Source organism: Papaver somniferum, unplaced genomic scaffold, assembly GCF_003573695.1.
Source record: "Papaver somniferum cultivar HN1 unplaced genomic scaffold, ASM357369v1 unplaced-scaffold_103, whole genome shotgun sequence".
NCBI lineage: Eukaryota > Viridiplantae > Streptophyta > Magnoliopsida > Ranunculales > Papaveraceae > Papaver > Papaver somniferum.
The window spans coordinates 1,349,504-1,370,861 of record NW_020619159.1 but is presented as its reverse complement, the minus strand read 5'-3'; the positions used below and the strand labels follow the sequence as shown (position 1 = coordinate 1,370,861).

Sequence of the window (21,358 nt, the reverse complement as noted above, 5' to 3'; positions counted from 1 at the left end):
ACCAACCAAGGAGTAGTTACGTCAACCGCTTCAAGTTGACTCCAAAGCCTCCTACGAAAAACTTGAATATAACTAGCATGAACAAAAGAGATAAGAACCCCCTCAGTTTTAACCGTAATGGCCTGTCTAGACATATTAATCACCACCGGCTCCTCAATACAATCATCCCAAAGAATCCACAAATTACCCAAAGAACTAGAAGTAGAATTATGAATTACCTTTTTATTATAACAAGCCAAATTTAACCTTATCATTACATTGTCAGTGCAACGAATCTTAGGCTCAGCAATACCCGCTTCCACCTTCGCCACCCCATTAATATTCCAATATAGAACTCTCATCAGGAAACACTCTTCTTTTTATTATGAATAGCTTGTGGAATCCTGCTAGGAATCCTACTTTGTAAAACAGGAGAGACACCCTTCCTAACTCGGTTTCCCAAAGCATTCACTTCAGAATCCGAATCTGATTTGGAATCATTAAAACGTTGTTGAGAAGAACTAGAACTTGTAATCAAAACCCGGCTTGGTTTTCTACTTTTCTTTGGCATATCCACTGGTATTTCCGCCCACTTAACACCCTTAACACCTGATGAAGATTTCTCAGGCGTCAACTCTTCATCCGAACTACCTCCAGAAGTGTTTTCTGCCGCATCCGAACCCCCTCCAGAAAAGTGTTCAACATCATCATTATCCACACCCAACTCACCATTCAAAACATTGAACTTATTAGGAGAAACCACGATAGAAGTTTCAGCAACAGCTCTGTAGCTTGAGATATCCTCAATATTATCAACCACCATGTCTTGCAAAGACTTATTACCAGCCTCAACCGGCGTAAAAGAAGAACTCGCTTCATTCCTGTCACTAGAGTGATTAGTTCTTGCCAATTCACCACTCTTAGTTGACTTAGATGAGGTTGCAATTTCAACCATTGACAACCCAATAACAGAACTCTTTTGCAATGCTAACGCCTTCTTAGCCTTCTCAAAAGCTTCAGACGCTGCATGAAGATTGGCTTCAGTATTCGCTAAATCATTCTCCAGCTGAAGAGTTTGCTCCAAACCACCAGCACTCTCCACTAAACCAGCTTCAAGCACCCCATTCACCACAGCTCCACCGTGCCCTACAGCAAGAGCATCATCCACATTACCACCAGCACCGTTAACAACATCATGAACCACAATAGCACCATCGTTTACACCACCTACAGCAGCGCCAACACCTACAGCAACAGCGTTTACACCACCTACAGCAGCGCCAACACCTACAGCAACAACGTTTGTACCACCAGCAACAGCCACGGTTGCGTCAACTCCATCACCCTTACGGTTTCTCCTATTACGCACATTCTGCCACTCTCCTTTCGCATCAGCCTTAGAAGTTTTCTCATCATTCTTTGATTGTCTTCTACATTCAACATCATTGTGACCAATTATGCAGCACTTCATACAGAATTTAGGTGATTTTGGGATATCCAAGTATTGCCAAAACGTTCTCCCCCCAGCTGTAATCTTAATTCTACTTGGAATGTGTTTTGCAAAATCCACATCTACCAAAACTGAAGCAAAGTTTCCATACTCCAGATTTAGGGTTCTTTGATCAACCACAATAGGAGTCCCTAAAACTTTTCCCATAGATAACAAGTTCTTCTCAGTCCATAGTTCTGCATGTAAACCAGGAAAGTGAACCCATACGTTTGCATGGGAAGTTTTTTGACGATCAGGATCAAAACCTGGGTACCAATCCATTAACTTGAGTTCATGTTGTTGAACAAACCACTTTGTACGTCTAATTCTCTCCTTAGTTTCCTCAGCTTGTAGCATAATAACAAAGAAACCTTTTCCCATAGTCATAAACCTAACAGAATTAGGATTAATCTGCCATTGAGATATTAAAAGAGTTTTTACCTCAAAGAACTTCAGCCCCGTGAAGTTTAGTCGTGCAATGAAACTGTGTTGAAAGGGTTTACAACCCTCTTCATAGTAATCCGCGGGTATAACAAGGGATGGTTCTCCATCAATCAGAGTAGGATTAGGTAAACTAGTAATATCAATTCCTGTTGGTTTTAGGGTTTGTTTTCCCCTTACCTTGTCCGCAAAGGATTGGTGTTGCTGAATCCGTGATGAACTAGGATTATTTTCTACCATATTGAATCCGTGATGAACTATGAAACCTACGTGAAAAAACTAAACCCTAATGTTTTAGGGTTTTTAGGAAACATCCAAAGATAATCTTCATTAGACGTAATGCCTTAGAACATATTATTTGTGATTACAATACATTTTTCAAACTTTTTCTGTTAAAGATGAGTTTATCTAGTTTACAATTTAGTCTCAGAAATCAATTTCAGACGTATAACGAAGTGTGTAGACTTTTTGAGTTAACATATATAAAATTCAACATTTATATGAACACTTTGTTTTTGTGTATGCTTTGTCTTTCTATTTGATTCAAGATAGATAAAATTTGTTAGGATTTGGATTAGTTCTGCTTGGTCTTTTGTCCTTCTTCTATAGTGAAATTTGACTTCCTTCATATATTCTTGAATCTTTTTTTTTTGCTAAGTCAAGAAAATATATTGATAAAAAAGAAATTTACAAGATAGGTGAAGGAGAAAAGGGATCAGAGTAACCCCTAAAAAACTCCTAAAACCTATTTAAAACGATAATAAATTACATTTGGAAACTCAATAGAACTTAAAAAAACTGGTCGACCTTCAAAGTGAAAACCAACCCCGTCCTCTAGTAAACAACCACGCTTTGCCATTGAATCAACGTACATAGAAATGCAATTTTTACTAGACTTACTACCTTAGAACATATTTATTGTGATTACAATACATTTTTCAAACTTTTTCTGTTAAAGATAAGTTTAACTAGTTTACAATTTAGTCTCAGAAATCGACTTTCGACTTATAACGAAGAGTGTAGACTTTTTTAAATGGACTTAGCAAAAAAAAAAAAGTATAAAAAATTCAACATTTTTATGAACTCTTTATTTATGTCTTGGCTTTGTCTTTCAATTTGATTCAAATAGATAAAATTTGTTAGAATTTTGGACTAGTTCTAGCTGGTCTTTCATCCTTGTTATATTGTGAAATTTGACTTCGTTCATATTTTCTTGAATCAACGTACACAGAAATACAATTTTTACTAGACGTAATGGCTTAGAACATATTAATTGTGATTACAATACATTATTCAAACTTTTTCTGTTAAAGATGAGTTTATCTTGTTTACAATTTAGTCTCAGAAATCAACTTCCGACTTATAACAAAGAGTGTAGACTTATTTGAGTTAAAGTATAAAAATTCAACATTTTTATGAAGTATTTATTTTTGTATTGGCTTTGTCTTTCAATTTGATTCAAATAGATGCAATTTGTTACAATTTGGATTAGTTCTGGCTGGTCTTTCATCCTTCTTATATTGTAAAATTTGACTTCCTTCATATTTTCTTGAATCAACGTACACAGAAATGCTATTTTTACTAGACGTAATGGCTTAGAACATATTAATTGTGATTAAAATACATTTTTCATACTTTTTCTGTTAAAGATGAGTTTATCTAGTTTACAATATAGTCTCAGAAATCAATTTCCGACTTATAACGAAGTGTGTAAACTTTTGGAGTTAACGTATATAAAATTTAACATTTTTATGAATACTTTCTTTTTGTGTTGGCTTTGACTTTCTATTTGATTCAAGATAGATGAAATTTGTTAGGATTTGGATTAGTTCTGCTTGGTATTTCGTCCTTCTTCTATAATGAAATTTGACTTCCTTCATATATTCTTGAATCAACGTACATTGAAATGAAATTTTTACTAGACGTACTTCCTTAGAACATATTAATTGTGATTACAATACATTTTGCAAACTTTTTCTGTTAAAGATGAGTTTATCTAGTTTACAATTTAGTCTTAGAAATCAACTTCCGACTTATAACGAAGAGTGTAGACTATTTTGAGTTAACGTATAAAAAATTCAACATTTTTATGAACTCTTTATTTTTGTCTTGGCTTTGTCTTTCAATTTGATTCAAATAGATGAAATTTTTTAGAATTTGGATTAGTTCTGGCTGGTCTTTCATCATTCTTATATTGTGAAATTTGACTTCCTTCATATTTTCTTGAATCAACGTACACAGAAATGCAATTTATACTAGACGTAATGGCTTAGAACATATTAATTGTGATTACAATACATTTTTCAAACTTTTTATGTTAAAGATGAGTTTATCTTGTTTACAATTTAGTCTCAGAAATCAACTTCCGACTTATAACAAAGAGTGTAGACTTATTTGAGTTAACGTATAAAAATTCAACATTTTTATGAACTCTTTATTTTTGTATTGGCTTTGTCTTTCAATTTGATTCAAATAGATGAAATTTGTTACAATTTGGATTAGTTCTGGCTGGTCTTTCATCCTTCTTCAATTTTGAAATTTGGCTTCCTTCATATTTTCTTGAATTAACGTATATAGAAATGCAATTTTTACTAGACGTAATTCTTTAGAACATATTAAATGTGATTACAATAAATTTTTCAAACTTTATCTATTAAAGATGAGTTTATCTAGTTACAATTTAGTCTCAGAAATCAATTTCCGACTTATACCGAAGTTTGTACACTTTTTTGAGTTAACGTATATAAAATTCAATATTTTTATGAACTCTTTGTTTTTGTGTTGCATTTGTCTTTTTATTTGATTCAAGATAGATGAATTTTGTTAGGATTTGGATAAGTTCTGCTTGGCCTTTCATCCTTCTTCTATTGTGAAATTTGACTTCCTTCATATATTCTTGAATCAACGTACATAGAAATGCAATTTTTACTAGACGTACTTCCTTATAACATATAAATTGTAATAACAATACATTTTTCAAACTTTTTCTGTTAAAGATGAGTTTATCTAGTTTATAATTTAGTCTCAGAAATCAACTTCCGACTTATAACGAAGAGTGTAGACTTTTTTGAGTTAAAGTATAAAAAATCTAACATTTTTATGAACTCTTTATTTTTTTATTGGCTTCGTCTTTCAATTTGATTCAAATATATGAAATTTGTTGGAATTTGGATTAGTTCTGCCTGGGCTTTTATCCTTCTTCTATTGTGAAATTTGACTTCCTTCATATTTTCTTGAATCAACATAAATTTTTACTAGACGTAATGCCTTAGAACATATTATTTGTGATTACAATACATTTTTCAACTTTTTCTGTTAAAGATGAGTTTATCTAGTTTACAATTTAGTCTCAGAAATCAACTTCCGACTTATAACGAAGAGTGTAACCTTTTTTGAGTTAACGTATAAAAACTTCAACATTTTTATGAACTCTTTACTTTTGTATTGGATTTGTCTTTCAATTTGATTCAAATAGATGAAACTTGTTAGAATTTGGATTAGTTCTGGCTGGTCTTTCATCCTTCTTCTATTGTGAAATTTGACTTCCTTCATATTTTCTTGAATCAACGTACATAGAAATGCAATTTTTACTAGACGTAATGCCTTAGAACATATTATTTGTGATTACAATACATTTTTCAAACTTTTTTCTGTTAAAGATGAGTTTATCTAGTTTACAATTTAGTCTCAGAAATCAATTTCAGACGTATAACGAAATGTGTAGACTTTTTGAGTTAACATATATAAAATTTAACATTTATATGAACACTTTCTTTTTGTGTTTGCTTTTTCTTTCTATTTGATTCAAGATAGATAAAATTTGTTAGGATTTGGATTAGTTCTGCTTGGTCTTTTGTCCTTCTTCTATAGTGAAATTTGACTTCCTTCATATATTCTTGAATCAACGTACATAGAAATGCAATTTTTACTAGACTTACTACCTTAGTACATATTTATTGTGATTACAATACATTTTTCAAACTTTTTCTGTTAAAGATGAGTTTAACTAGTTTACAATTTAGTCTCAGAAATCAACTTCCGACTTATAACGAAGAGTGTAGACTTTTTTGAGTTAAAGTATAAAAAATCTAACGATTTTATGAACTCTTTATTTTTGTATTGGCTTTGTCTTTCAATTTGATTTAAATAGATGAAATTTGTTGGAATTTTGATTAGTTCTGCCTGGGCTTTTATCTTTCTTCTATTGTGAAATTTGACTTCCTTTAGAACATATTATTTGTGATTACAATACATTTTTCAAACTTTTTCTGTTAAAGATGAGTTTATCTAGTTTACAATTTAGTCTCAGAAATCAATTTCAGATGAATAACGAAGTGTGTAGACTTTTTTGAGTTTTTTTTTTTTGCTAGGTCAAAACGGTTTATTAAAGCAAAAAAAAACGTAATTACAAGAATTACAAAATGGGAGGCGCTAGGCCTCCACACCCCCATAAACCAAAGGGGCAAAAAACTCTAAAAAACGCATAAAATAAACTCTTAAGCAATAAAAAATAGCACAAAGAAGAAAACTAATAACGTTTTCGCCCCTTATTTCCAACTCTAAAATTCCTCTTCTTGGGAATGAGATCATCAATTATTTTAGTCAAATCATAGTGCCCCTTGAATTCATCTTCATAATCATCATAAGTTTCATCATTGTCATAATCCTGTTCATTTTCATCTGAATCATAATTACCACCTGGAACAAGCTTAATAGGAGATTGAACATTTTTTTTTGTTGACATTTTATCCATTTTCTTCTTTTTTTCCTCTAAATAGTCTCGTCGAAAGGCTGGATCTCTAATGAATTTAGTACGCACTTCATCAAGTTGAATAGTACTTGCCTCATCTAGTTCCTCTGTAGACAAAATATTATCTAGATCAAAAACATTTTCCTCCAACCCTGCTTGAATGTCCTTGTTATGCTCACGGCTTGGACTATCCTCATTACACTTTGAATTCATAGCCATGATCTTGGCAGCTTGCTTGGCCACTTTTCTAGCTTGCTTCCTGGCTAGAATATCTGCATCAATTTCACCCCAATCTTTCGAACCCATACTATTGTCCGAGTCACTAGAATCATCTTGTTCCTCCTCCACCAAAATCTCACTAGAATCATTAGTAAGGCCTAACTCTGAAGCTAGGGCACCATACTTGTTATTCACCACAAGTTCATCTTGAAAAAGCTCATCCACCAAAGGAGTATCGAAAGATTTAAATTTAAAAGATGTACGTTTATTAGGGGAGTTCTTACCCATAACTATTTTCCAATCCTCTTTAGAACTGGTCGTACCCTTTTCAGGATTTTGCTTGAACACGGAATTTGTTTCCATAACTGAGTTTGTTATAAACGCAGAATCATACTGAATATTTGGAATATCTTCCAAATTCTTTTTAGACACGAACTCTTACTGGGCTTGATCTCCCAAAATTGGCTGAGCTTCCCCAGTTTGTACGGACTCTTGCTGAGCTTTCCCAGTTTGTACGGACTCTTGCTGAGCTTTCCTAGTTTGCACGGACTCTTGTTCCCTAGTTTGCACGAATTGCTTGCTAGAGTTCCCTTGTGTACTATCTGCATTATCAATATGGATAGAATTCTTACGTAAAGCAAGATCTTTTTTGGCTGAAATATTGTTTTTACATCTCATCAACTTAATCTGAGCTTCACGATACTCAGTAAAAGCTTTTTCGAGCTGCTCTTCTAGATGTTTATCATCAGAATTCTCATGAATTGATTCAATATCCTCAGAAACAGCAACCTCATGAACTGAATTTATCCTCTCCTTACCAGCCTTCACATTATTGACGTTAATTGCATGGCCTGCATGGGAAGTTTCACCAACTTTTTTCCAAACAGATTTGAGTGATTTTCCTTCTTTGTCATTCTTAATGTTCACAGTAGGTGACTTTTTTTTTTGATAAGTCAAAAATTGTATTAATAGATAACAAAATTTACAAAAAGTAGATTACAAGAAAAGAGGTCACAGCAACCCCAAAAACTTGTAACACTACTTGAAACGATAATAGGAAACATTGGGATTTTCAACAGAAATTAAAAAATCAGGTTTTCCTTCATACTGAACTCCTTCTTCATTATCTAGATAACAACCATTCTTAGCCATCTTATCTGCTGAAAAGTTCACCTCTCTGAAAGTATGAATAATCCTTATAGAAATATAATGATTGCATAACCTCTCCCATCTTGTTCTTGCAAACCAAGGAATAGAAGAGCTTTGTAAAGCTTGAACTACTCCATAGGAATCAGATTGCACACAAATACGATCATAATTCCATTGCATTGCCCATTCCATACCAATTATAATTGCATATAGTTCCGCCAAATAGTTTCTAGTAACTCCAAGACCAATACTCAAAGCACCAAGAACTGCACAGCTAGAGTCTCTTGCCACCACTCCTGCTCCCGCAATGCCTGGATTCCCACGCGCTGCTCCATCACAACAAATTAGAATCTCATTAAGATCCGGAGGCTTCCATAACACTTTAATAGGCTGCTGGTGACTAACACTTCTATGAACCACACGGAAGTAATCCAACAGCATCATATCTTCCACACTGTTGCGCATAAACCCTTTGAGACGGACTGAATATTCTTGAATTAGCTTCAGCACTCTTTTAGAAAATAGACTCCAGCTCGGTTTCTGTTTCTCAAAGATGCATTTGTTGCGCATAGCCCAAAGTTCTGACCTGATTACTAAGTTCGCCACCAGCCACAAGTCACGGACAATTGCACTTCTTCCCTTCGCTGCCTTGAAAGAAGCCACAATGTCGAAATTTGCTGACATACCAAAGATACCAGAAATCCAAGACCACGCACGAGCTGCAAAAGAACAATGAAAAAGAATATGTTCTAGAGATTCTTCCTCAGTTTCACACAGAACACACTTGTTAGCCAAATAATTTGAACCTAGATTGAATGATATCCAAAGTGGCACAAGCACCACGAATGAATTTCCAGTTTTGAGCCGCAAGTTTAGGGTGAATTTCCTTCCTCCACAGCATAGACGCTGCATTGAATCTACCATGTTTCTGACGAATAATTCCTTGGCAGAACTTACCGAAAAATCACCTGAAAAGTTTGGCATCCAAACTCTCTTATCTTCACCCCCATTTGGCAAAGGAAGATTATGCATATCCACACCAGCCGCGAGTAAACAGTTCAAGTGATTTTCAGAGAAAACCCATTGGTTATCCCTATAACAATCACTCACCAAAACCAATCTGTCAAGAGTAAAATCATCTAGTATCTCTGCAAAACATTTTTCTCCATACCAAACATCATAATAGAGAGAAGTAGACCTGCCATCACCAAGAAGAACTTTAGTGTTAGCCTCCACATATTTATAAACCCTTCTAATGCCTGGAAGAATGGTAGACTTCACCCCATAAGTCTTAATGTAGCCTCTTCGACTAAAAAATTTAGCCTTAAGATAACCTGCCCAATTCTTCTTAGAAGTACTGATTTTCCACCATAACTTCATCAACATTGCAAATTCATAGTAGCCATACGAGATAAACCCAAACCCCCCTCCTCAAAAGGGCAACAGATTTTATCATACGCCACCACAACAGCACGACTGACATTAGAGTCACCAGACCAAATAAAATTCCTAATTGCACGCTCACATTGCACAATGAACTTGCTAGGCCACTTATAAATAGCCATATTATGAATGGAATAACTCGAAATAACAGATTTAACAAGCACAATGCGGTCATGAAAAGATAAAAAAACCCTTCCAACCAGCAAGCTGGGTTTTAATCTTCTCAACCACATTTGCAATATGATGATACCTAACAGCACCAGGCATTATTTGAACACCCAAATAACGATCAGGGAAAGAAGCAACACTCATACCCAAATAATCAACAAGATAATTACGTCTACTCAACGAACCACCACCATAATAAATTTTACTCTTTTGGCGACAAACAGATTGACCCGAAGCACGCTGATACTTACCCAACAGATCCACCAGATTATTAATGCTCCGCAAATTTCCTTTACAGAAAATCATAATATCATCAGCAAAAAAGAGATGAGTAGGAGAAATACCACCTCTAGTTACCATGTAAGACATCTTCTTCTCTGCAAAAAGCTTGTGATATTTCTGCTAAGGACATCTTCCATCAAAACAAAGATCAAGGGAGAAAGAGGATCTCCCTGACGTAAACCTCTATTTATCTTGAAAAAACCCTCCGGACTGCCATTCAAGAGAATAGAGATTCTAGCAGAATTGAAGATATGAGAAATCCAAGTGCACCAATGCTCCGAGAAACCATACCTACGAAAAACCTCCAAGACAAAAGACCAACTGACCGTGTCAAAAGCTTGAGAGATATCAAGCTTAAGGCCCAAATTACCATCCTTACGATTGATATGAAGTTCATTAATCAATTCAGAAGCAAGACTAATGTTTTCATGGATGTTACGCCCTTTCATGAAAGCCACCTGTTCTTCAGAAACAAGTTTATCTAAAACTCCCCAGTCTAGTAGCTAAGATCTTAGTAAAGATTTTGAAGAAAAAATTACTGAGACCAATAGGACGAAAATTACGAAGAGAATTAGCACCTCTTACCTTGGGAATCAAACAATTAGACTAGAATTTACCCCATTTGGGATATGACCAGAATTCCAGCAATAAATAACGGCTCTTAATAAATCATCTTGAATAATATCCCAGCAGTGTCTATAGAAACATCCAGAAAACCCATCCGGCCCTGGAGCACTGTCTGCCCCTAGATCAAAAACTGCTTGTTTAATCTCCTCAGAAGATGGAATTCTGTCCATGGCTAAACTTTCCTCCTCCGAGATGCTAATATGATCATAGTCAAATAAAATAGGATCAATCTCCACTCCGGCCCATTAAACTTGTCCTCATAATAGTGCACAACATGATTTCTAAGCAGCTCATAATCAGAAATAGTATTGCCTGCACTGTCAACAAGTTCAGAGATAGTGTTAGAACTTCTACGAATTCTAATGCTATTATGAAAGAAATTAGTGTTACTTGAACCCTCCACAAGCCACTTATTTCTAGATTTCTGCTTAAGCATAGTATTCAACTGAGCACGAGTATCATTAAGTTTAGCCATAGCATCCTTCATAATATTTAGCTTAGTAATGTCATCCGGGTTATCATCAGAAAGAAGAGCAGCTGCCTCAAACCTCAACTGATCCTGCTTTAACCTAGAATGCACATTACCAAAAACACGAAGATTCCATTCCTTGATAATTCCTTTTAGTCTCTTTAATTTTTGAGTGAAAATAAAATCAAAAGACCCAGAAATAGGCATATTCCAACTATCTCTAACCATACGAAGGAAATCAGAATGTAAGAACCACATCTTTTGAACTCGAAAAGGAGCTCTTTTGGGTCTTGGAACAGCAAAAGGAAAACCCAAAAGAGTAGAATGGTCAGAAACTTCCCTAGGAAGAGCTTTACACCGCCAATTCTCAAATTTTTCAAGCCAAGCCGCATTAATAATAGCACGATCAGTTTAATAATACTTCTAGTCATACCTGATTGTCTATTCGTCCAAGTGAACTTACTTCCCAAGGCATCAGCTTCAAAAAGATTGTTGTCATCCAACCAATCTGAAAACTCATTAATAGCTGAGGTTCTAGGTTCAAGACCACCCTTCTTCTCATCCAAACGAAGAATACAGTTAAAATCCCCAATGACTAAACAAAGGAATACCATCACCAGGACTAACAAGTTGCTGCCAAAGACTCCTCCTAGTAACCTGAATATAGCTAGCATGGACAAAAGAACATGACACCATCCACCTCAACCGTTATTGCCTGCTTACTGACATTAACAATTGAAAGATTTAGAGTATTTGAATAACAACCCAAATATGCATACTAGAAGAAGAAGCATTATTAATACATGAGAAGAATAACCTTCTCTAAGCAAACCATATCGAACCCAGCAGAACAGGGAACTTTTGGGCTCAGCAATACCAAAAATATCAGGTTTAAAATATCCTATCAACTCCTTAAGTTTAATCTTGAGCTACATCACGTGCAACTCCATTGATATTCCAAAACAACACCCGCATTTAAACAATAGGATTTTGATTATTGGTTAGCTGTACTTCAGAAGTACTTGAGGAGGATTTTAATCTTGGAGAAAAACCTTTCTTGCTCGAACTCCTAGCTCTGATTCCTCATCCAAATCGGTTAAAACATCAACATCCCTCAAAGTGTCTAGTCTAGCCTGAAAAGCCAAAAGCTATTGTGCTTAACCGTCAACTTCATCAATATGCCCAAGCTCATGAACACTTGCCGTTTCACACCCACAAGAGTACTATCCAAGATATTAAACTTGTTTGAAGAGACGTATTCAGAACTCTCTTCCACAGCTGCACAAACAGGTATAAATAGCTTCTGAAACAGGAATCCTACCCGGATTAGGAAGTCTAGTTCTAGCAATTCACATTCCCACCAGGCTTAGTATTTAAGGCAACAGTACTCAGCGACTTTGCCCTACTAACTAAACTGAATGCGCAGCAACAGCCTTCTCCGCCATAGCTGCAGCAGTGCGCATTGCAGCTTCGGACCTGATCAGATCTTCTTGAAGCTGTTGTTCAAAATTGGCAGCACCAATCCTCACCACATCAACCTGCACACGAGAATCTGTAGCAACTTTCTTATTCTTCTTTCCATTCTTCTTATGACTTATAGTCTGCCATGTATCATTATTCTCCCCTTGATGAATAACCAGAGTTTGAGGTTGCTGAGCCTGATGCAAAGCATCCTGCTGTGTTGCTTGGTTTGCTGAAGAACTTCCCATCTCTAGAGTTCTATCAAACTGAAGAGAAGAACCACCCAGCTGCTGCGATGAGAACCAGCATTTTTTCTGACGTCAGTACGTGCATGAGCTGCATGTAATGCATTAACTGCATGCTTCTTCCTACATTCTTTATCTAAGTGCCCAACAATCTTGCACTTGGAGCAAAACTTAGGTTGTTTAGAATTTCAATAGGTTTGCAGAAAGTGTCGACCATCAACTTCAACATAAACTGAATCAGTATCATGTTTAGCAAAATCTATATCAATCAAAACAGATGCATAATGACCATATTCATGATTTAGGGTTCTCTTATCTACCACAATGGGCGTTCCAAGAGATTTCCCTAAAGCTAAAAGCGTTTTTTCTACCCACATCTCCACGGGCAGGCTAGGAAACTTCACCCAAACCGTTGAATGAGAAGTACATTGCTTATCTGCATCAAACCCTGGATACCATTCGATCAAACGAAGAGGCTGATCATTAACAATCCATGGAGTTTTGTTGCCATCCTTGAAAACTTTGTCCTTGTCATCTTGAGTTAATAGTTTTTATAATGAAGAAACCACGGTTCATAGGGATAAACTGAACCCCAGCTTCTCCCAAACCCCATTGCTGTTCCAGATTTTTCTTAACATCAATGAGCTTCACACCTTTGAGATCTAATCTTCCAATAAGGCTAAATCTCCATATTTGACAGCCTTCTTCATAATAGTCTTGAGGAATAACAACAGCCGGTTTTCCATCTCTGGTAGTAGGGTTTGGTAAAGAGCCTATATCAACTGTTGTTGAAACTTGTTTTTTGTTATGTTTTCCCATCACCAATTCAGCAAACGTGAACTTAGGATGATTAGAATCACCCACAGATTTTTCTCCCATCGTAATCACCAAGGATGATTATAGTATTGAGCGCTAGAAATTTTTGAAAGTTTGTAAACCCTAAACCCTAAGGAAAATCGCCTCAGAGCCAAGAGAGAGAAAAAAAGTTTCTCCTCACCCAGTTAGAAAGACAAATGCTAATGACCCAAGGACCTTCACAGTAGGTGACTTCTTTACAGCATTAGAACCTCCCAAAATTTTCTTTGCAGCAAGGCAATTCTCAAATTTGTGGCCCATAAACTTACAATGAGTGCAGAATTTGACATTCTCTAAGTCTTGAATTTCAATATACTGCCAGAACTCTTTTCCATTTGCATTCAAGCGAATTCTTTTAGGAATCAACTTAGCAAAGTCTATCAATCAGAACGCGCATAGTTTTCCAACATCATGATCCAAAGTCTTTTGATCAATAGCATCGTTTTTCCAATATTTTAGCAATGGAAAGAAGAATTTTCTTAGTCCATAACTCAATGTACAAACCAGGGAAACTTACCCAAACTGAAGCTCTTGAAGTTTGCTGTCTTTCTGGATCAAAATTTGGGTAAAAATTAAAAACCCTAAGTTGTTGATTCTGTATAAGCCAAGTATCACCATGCCATACACGTTCCTTGTCATATGCTGAAGTTAACTTTATGATAAAGAACCCTTTTGTCATTGGAACTAACTTACATCTTCCAGCACCGAAACCCCATTGTTCCTCCAAACTCTTTTGAACATCAGCAAGTTTTAAGCCCTTAAAGTTCAATCTCCCAATGAGACTGAACTGAAATATATCACGTCCCTCTTGAAGTAGATTATTAGGCAAAACCAAAGATGGTTCTTCCAAATATGTTGATGCCTCAGGGAGAGATAAGAAATCTGAATCTGTTAACATATAGGGTTTTTTACCCTTAACCAAATCAGCAAAAGATACCTTATTGTTCCCATGATTATTCACGTTGGAATCAGGGTTTTCCCCCATCCTAAATCACCAAAGATGATCTAGAATGAAGGAAAAACGTTGATGAAAGTTGAAAACCCTAAAGAAAAAATTCGCCAATTTTTTGGAGAGAAAAATTCGCATGAGAGAGAAAAAACACTTATAGTCAAATTTTACAATAGAAGAAGGATGAAAGACCATGCAGAACTAATCAAAATCCTAACAAATTTCATATATCTTGAATCAAATAGAAAGACAAATCCAACACACTTTTTTGAGTTAACGTACATAAACTTCAACATTTTTATGAACTCTTTCTTTTTGTGTTGGCTTTGTATTTCTATTTGATTCAAGATAGATGAAATTTGTTAGGATTTGGATTAGTTCTTCATGGTCTTTCATCCTTCTTCTATTGTGAAATTTGACTTCCTTCATATTTTCTTGAATCAACGTACTGCCTTAGAAAAAATTAATTGTGATTACAATACATTTTTCAAAATTTTTCTGTTAAAGATGAGTTTATCTAGTTTACAATTTAGTCTCAGAAATCAACTTCCGAGTTATAACGAAGAGTGTAGACTTTTTTGAGTTAACATATAAAATATTCAACATTTTTATGAACTCTTTATTTTTGTATTGGCTTTGTCTTTCAATTTGATTCAAATAGATGAAATTTGTTTGAATTTGGATTAGTTCTAGCTGGTCTTACATCCTTCTTCTATTGTGAAATTTGACTTCCTTCATATTTTCTTGAATAAACGTACATAGAAATGCAATTTTTACTAGACGTAATGCCTTAGAACATATTATTTGTGATTACAATACATTTTTCAAACTTTTTCTATTAAAGATGAGTTTATCTAGTTTACAATTTAGTCTCAGAAATCAATTTCAGACGTATAACGAAGTGTGTAGACTTTTTGAGTTAACATATATAAAATTCAACATTTTTATGAACACTTTCTTTTTGTGTTGGCTTTGTCTTTCTATTTGATTCAAGATAGATGAAATTTGTTAGGATTTCGATTAGTTCTGCTTGGTCTTTTGTCCTTCTTCTACAGTGAAATTTGACTTCCTTCATATATTCTTGAATCAACGTACATAGAAATGCAATTTTTACTAGACGTACTGCCTTAGAACATATTTATTGTGATTACAATACATTTTTCAAACTTTTTCTGTTAAAGATGAGTTTAACTAGTTTACAATTTAGTCTCAGAAATTGACTTCCGACTTATAACGAAGAGTGTAGACTTTTTTGAGTTAACGTATAAAAAATTCAACATTTTTATGAACTCTTTATTTTTGTCTTGGCTTTGTCTTTCAATTTGATTCAAATAGATGAAATTTGTTAGAATTTGGATTAGTTCTGGCTGGTCTTTCATCCTTCTTATATTGTGAAATTTGACTTCCTTCATATTTTCTTGAATCAACGTACACAGAAATACAATTTTTACTAGACGTAATGGCTTAGAACATATTTATTGTGATTACAATACATTTTTTCAAAAGACTGTCAAACTAAGCATATCAATAACAGAAAATCAAAGAAAGCTAAACCTAGTTTTCTTTCCTGTATATGGCGTATCCTCCCAACTGACTCTGTTGTTGTTTAGGGCACTATTATTTATTTTCTCTCTCTCTTCTTTTCTCTGGCGATTTTTTCTTTGGTTTTTTTAGGGTTTCTCATTTTTTTCACGTTTTCTTCATTGTTTGATCATCTTTAGATGATCTACAATGGGAGAACAATCTGTTCCTGGTTCGTCTACATCTCTTAGGAATTCTATTTCCTTTGCAGACATGGTCAAAGGTAAACAAATGCAGAATCATTCTATTATTGATATTAGCATTTTACCAAATCCTGTGTTTTCATGATGATAAACCCTCTATGGAAATCCCGTTAGTTTTTTTTCAAGAAGGGTGTGCGGCTTGGAATTTCAGTCTCAGTGGTAGACTGGATTTTAGGGTTTCTCGCTTTACTGATGTTAAGAAATCTTTGGAAGACCAATGGAGTTTAGGTCCAGGAAGGGTCAAGTTTACGCCTATGAATAAGGGTTTCTTTATTATCAAGTTTTCAACTGAGGAAGATAAACTAAAAATCCGTGAGAAAACATGGAAAATCGATCAACAAGAGTTACATCTTCATGACTGGTTTCCATGGTTTGATCCGGATAAAGAAAGTTCTTCTCATGCTGTTGTTTGGGTTAATTTTCCTGGCTTATATGTTGAATTGTGGACGGAAAAAGTGTTGTTATCTCTTGGAAAAAACCTAGGCACTCCCATTATGGTAGATAAGAAGACCTTGAATCATGAGTATGGTTGTTATGCAGCTGTTTTAATTGATATTGATTTCGCAAAGAAAGTTCCAGATTCCATTCATGTAACAGTGGATGGAAGAAGTTTCGATCAGTTTGTTGAACTTCAAAAAATTCCTAAATTTTGCTCATGTTGCAGAATTGTGGGTCATGTTGAATCTGATTGTAGGAGAAAAACTAAGAAGAATCCTTTGGATAATCCTACTAAAAGTAATCTGAAGTGGCATCCAGTTAACAAGACGATGCAAGAATCTAAGGTGCCTGAAGATACTAATGTGCTGGGAGTTAATCAGAATTTTGTTGATCACCAAAGAGATGATCCAAGATGAAGCGCGGAAAAAAGTTTTTGAAAAAAAATTGAAAACCCTAAAATCGCCAAAGCAAAGTTAAGAGAGAGAAAAAATTTGCTTGCTTGGTCTTTTGTTTTCTAAGGCAATATGTCCAGTAAAAATTGCATTTCTATGTACGTTGATTCAAGAAAATATAAAGGAAATCAAATTTCACAATAGAAGAAGGATGAAAGACCAAGCAGAACTAATCCAAATCCTAACAAATTTCATCAATCCTGAATCAAATAGAAAGACAAAGCTAACACAAAAAGAAAGAGTTCATAAAACTGTTGAATTTTATAAAAGTTAACTCAAAAATCTCTACACACTTTGTTATAAGTCGGAAATTGATTTCTGAGACTAAATTGTAAACTAGATAAACTCACCTTTAATAGAAAAAGTTTGAAAACAAGGTCTTTGTTCGTTCAGACTCGGTTGGTGTTATTACAGCATTGACAACTTCGAACGTTCGTTGGTTTGTTAAACACAGGTAGAGTTTGATTCAAAGTAGATATGTTTTCATTCGTTTTGTGCACACCTATCGTGAGGCTAACTTCGCGGCAGACAATATGGCAAAGAGGGGTTGTTCTCTAAGAAATGGTGAAGGTTTAAACTATGATGAAAGACCATATTTTCTTCATTTGTTAGAATATCCAAATGTTTCATATTTCAGATTTAAGTAGTTTGTAAGTTTTTGGGGTCTTCAGAACTCTTTTCTTGTAAACTCTTTGTACATATTGGCTATTCATCAATACAATTTGGACTTACCCAAAAAAAAAAAGTTTGAAAAATGTATTGTAATCACAATTAATATGTTCTGAGGAAATACGTCTAGTAAAAACTGCATTTCTATGTACGTTGATTCAAGAAAATATGAAGGAAGTCAAATTTCACAATAGAAAAAGGATGAAAGACCAAGCAGAACTAATCCAAATCTTAACAAATTTCATCTATCTTGAATCAGATAGAAAGATAAAGCCAACACAAAAGGAAAGAGTTCATAAAAATGTTGAATTTTATATACGTTAACTCAAAAAAGTCTACACACTTCGTTATAAGTCGTAAATTGATTTCTGAGACAAAATTGTAAAGTAGATAAACTCATCTTTAACAGAAAAAGTTTGAAAAATGTATTGTATTCACAATTAATATGTTTAAAGGAAATATGTCTAGTAAAAATTGCATTTCTATGTACGTTGATTCAAGAAAATATGAAGGAAGTCAAATTTCACAATAGAAGAAGGATGAAAGACCAAGCAGAACTAATCCAAATCCTAACAAATTTCATCTATCTTGAATCATATAGAAAGACAAAGCCAACACAAAAGGAAAGAGTTCATAAAAATGTTGAATTTTATATACGTTAACTCAAAAAAGTCTACACACTTCGTTATAAGTCGTAAATTGATTTCTGAGACTAAATTGTAAAATAGATAAACTCATCTTTAACAGAAAAAGTTTGAAAAATGTATTGTAATCACGATTAATATGTTCTAAGGCAATACGTCTAGTGAAAATTGCATTTCTATGTACGTTGATTCAAGAAAATATGAAGGAAGTCCAATTTCACAATAGAAGAAGGATGAAAGACCAAGCAGAACTAATCTAATTCCTAACAAATTTCACCTATCTTGAATCAAATGAAAGACAAAGCCAACACAAAAATAAAGAGGTCATAAAAAAATATTTTGATAAGTCAAAAAATTATATTAAATAAAATAGATATTTACAAATAGAATACAAGACAAGAGGTCAGAGAAACCCCAAAAACTTATAAACTATTTAAATCTAAAATAAGAAACATGAGGATATTCTATAGAATTAGGAAAATCAGGTCTTCCATCATAGTTTATCCCTTCCCCTTCACCTAGTTGACATATTGCCATAATATCCGCAGCAAAATTGGTTTCACGATATGTATGTTTAAAACGGATTGAATCATATAATTGTCGAACATCTTCCCAACGTTGAATAACAAACCAAGGCAGAGCCATATTTTCCAAAGCATAAATAGCATTAACAGAATCCGACCAATTCAGCACACGTCTAATTCCCCACTTGACAGCCCATTCCAATCCAACAATAATTCCATATAATTCCGCAAGAAAACTATTTGTAATGCCCAGGCCAATGCTCATTGCTCCAAGAATGTTACACTCTTCATCACGGACTACAACACCTGCTCCAGCTATACCGGCTCCATTACCACGAGTTGCTCCATCTTTTTTTTTTTTTTTGCTAAGTCAAGAAAATATATTGATAAAAAAGATATTTACAAGATAGGTGAAGGAGAAAAGGGATCAGAGAAACCCCTAAAAAACTCCTAAAACCTATTTAAAACGATAATAAATTACATTTGGAAACTCAATAGAACTTAAAAAAACTGGTCGACCTTCAAAGTGAAAACCAACCCCGTCCTCTAATAAACAACCACGCTTTGCCATTGCATCAGCTGCAAAATTTGCCTCTCTAAAAGAATGTTCAAAACGAATTGAACCATATAAACCTTTAACTTCCATCCATCTTTGCCTAGCAAACCAAGGAACGTTATCTTCTTCCAAAGCCTTCAACACACTTGTAGAATCTGATCTAATAACAATGCAAGCATATCCCCACTGAACTGCCCACTCCATACCCACAATAATACCATACAATTTAGCCAAATAATTAGAAGTAACTCCCAAACCAATACACATTGCACCTACCACTTCACAATTTGCATTCCTTGCAACAACACCAGCTCCCGCCACCCCAGGATTACCTCTTGAGGCGCCATCCGTGCACAAAAGCAATTCATTATCATTAGGAGGAAACCAAAAACACTCCTTGGGATCAGTAAACTTCACCTTTCTATGCCGAGCCCTAAAAAACTCCAGAATTCTCAAGTCATCCATAGAATTATGCATATAACTCTTCATACGAACTGAATAATCTTGCATCAAACTAAAAACACGTTTTTGAAATAAAGACCAACAAGGGTTCTTCTTTTCATACACTTGTTTGTTCCTAGTGAACCATAATTCTGAACGCACAACCAAATTCACTACCAACCACAAATCCTTAACAATACCACTATGATTTTTTGCCTTTTGGTAAGAAGTAATGATATCATAATTAGGTTTAATTTTGAAAATACCTTCAATCCACTCCCAAGCTTGACGCGCAAAATTACAGCTCCAAAGAATATGATGGAGAGACTCCTCCTCAATCTGACACACACTACATTTAGATGCAAGTTGAATTTTAAATCTGCTACATACCTTATCAAGAGTAGCACACGCACCATGAATAAACTTCCAGTTATGAGCCGCCAATGAAGGATGCACCACCCTCTTCCATAACAACCCCGCCTCCTTCAAAATAGGATATTTCTTCCTAATCAATTCCCTAGCTGACTTGACAGAAAATTTACCTTGTAAATCAGGCATCCAAAAACGCCTATCCACTCCCATATGAATTTTTGGTAAATCCTGTTGCACCACACCAGCACTTAAAAGCAGTTGCGAATGAACTCCATGAATCTGCCAATCACCTTGCACAATAATATCACAAACACGAGCTGATCTGTCTAAATCCATGCGATTTAAAACACTAGCTAAGGTTGTATTTCCATACCATATATCAAAGAATAAAGAAGTATCCCTACCGTCACCAATAAAACACTTCGTGTTGTCCACCATCTCCTTATGAACCCAACGAAGACCAGGAAGAATAGAAGATTTCACCCCCTGCCATCTTAATACGACCATCCCTACAAGTGAATTTGGCTTCCAAAAACCTCGCCCACCACTTACGAGAAGATTTTATAGCCCACCACAATTTCATCAGCAAAGCTTTATTCATAGTCCTTAGGCTAGTGATCCCAAGACCACCTTCCTTTAAAGGACTACAAATCTTATCAAAACCAACTACAAAAGCTCTAGAAAGATTAGAATCACCCGACCACAGAAAATTACGAATCACACCGCACATTGAAGTGTGAATTTTACCGGCCATTTGTACACAGCCATGTTATGAATAGAATAACTCGAAAGAACATTCTTAACAAGCACAACCATATCTTGAAAGATAACATCTTACCTTTCAGAACCGAAAGTTGATCCCTCAACTTATCAACAACGTTGCTGATGTGACTATACTTAACCATCCCCGGCATCACCTTAACTCCCAAATATCTATCAGGAAAGTTAGAAA

The 21,358-nt window shown here is 34.8% G+C and overlaps 2 protein-coding genes across 2 annotated transcripts; one reads left to right on the top strand and one right to left on the bottom strand.

The window, feature by feature from the left end:
• Window positions 1–10,719: 10,719 nt before the first annotated feature.
• On the bottom strand, window positions 10,720–11,630 carry LOC113327556. Its single transcript, XM_026574735.1, has 2 exons — window positions 11,450–11,630; window positions 10,720–11,351 (listed from the first exon to the last, which is right to left on the bottom strand). Exons 1-2 carry the CDS (start codon window positions 11,628–11,630, stop codon window positions 10,720–10,722), a joined length of 813 nt encoding a protein of 270 aa, XP_026430520.1.
• A 4,627-nt stretch (window positions 11,631–16,257) lies between these two features.
• Window positions 16,258–17,164, top strand: LOC113327555. The gene is made up of 2 exons (XM_026574734.1): window positions 16,258–16,330; window positions 16,440–17,164. Exons 1-2 carry the CDS (start codon window positions 16,258–16,260, stop codon window positions 17,162–17,164), a joined length of 798 nt encoding a protein of 265 aa, XP_026430519.1.
• Window positions 17,165–21,358: the final 4,194 nt, after the last annotated feature.

Bases quoted from the DNA above. Each gene is read 5' to 3' on its own strand.
- LOC113327555 (XM_026574734.1), top strand. From the start codon at position 16,258: ATGGGAGAACAATCTGTTCCTGGTTCGTCTACATCTCTTAGGAATTCT. The intron at 16,331-16,439 runs GTAAACAAATGC...TTTTTCAAGAAG, and splicing joins CTTTGCAGACATGGTCAAAG to GGTGTGCGGCTTGGAATTTC.
- LOC113327556 (XM_026574735.1), bottom strand. From the start codon at position 11,630: ATGGTATTCCTTTGTTTAGTCATTGGGGATTTTAACTGTATTCTTCGT. The intron at 11,352-11,449 runs GTATGACTAGAA...TTCCTAGGGAAG, and splicing joins TTGGACGAATAGACAATCAG to TTTCTGACCATTCTACTCTT.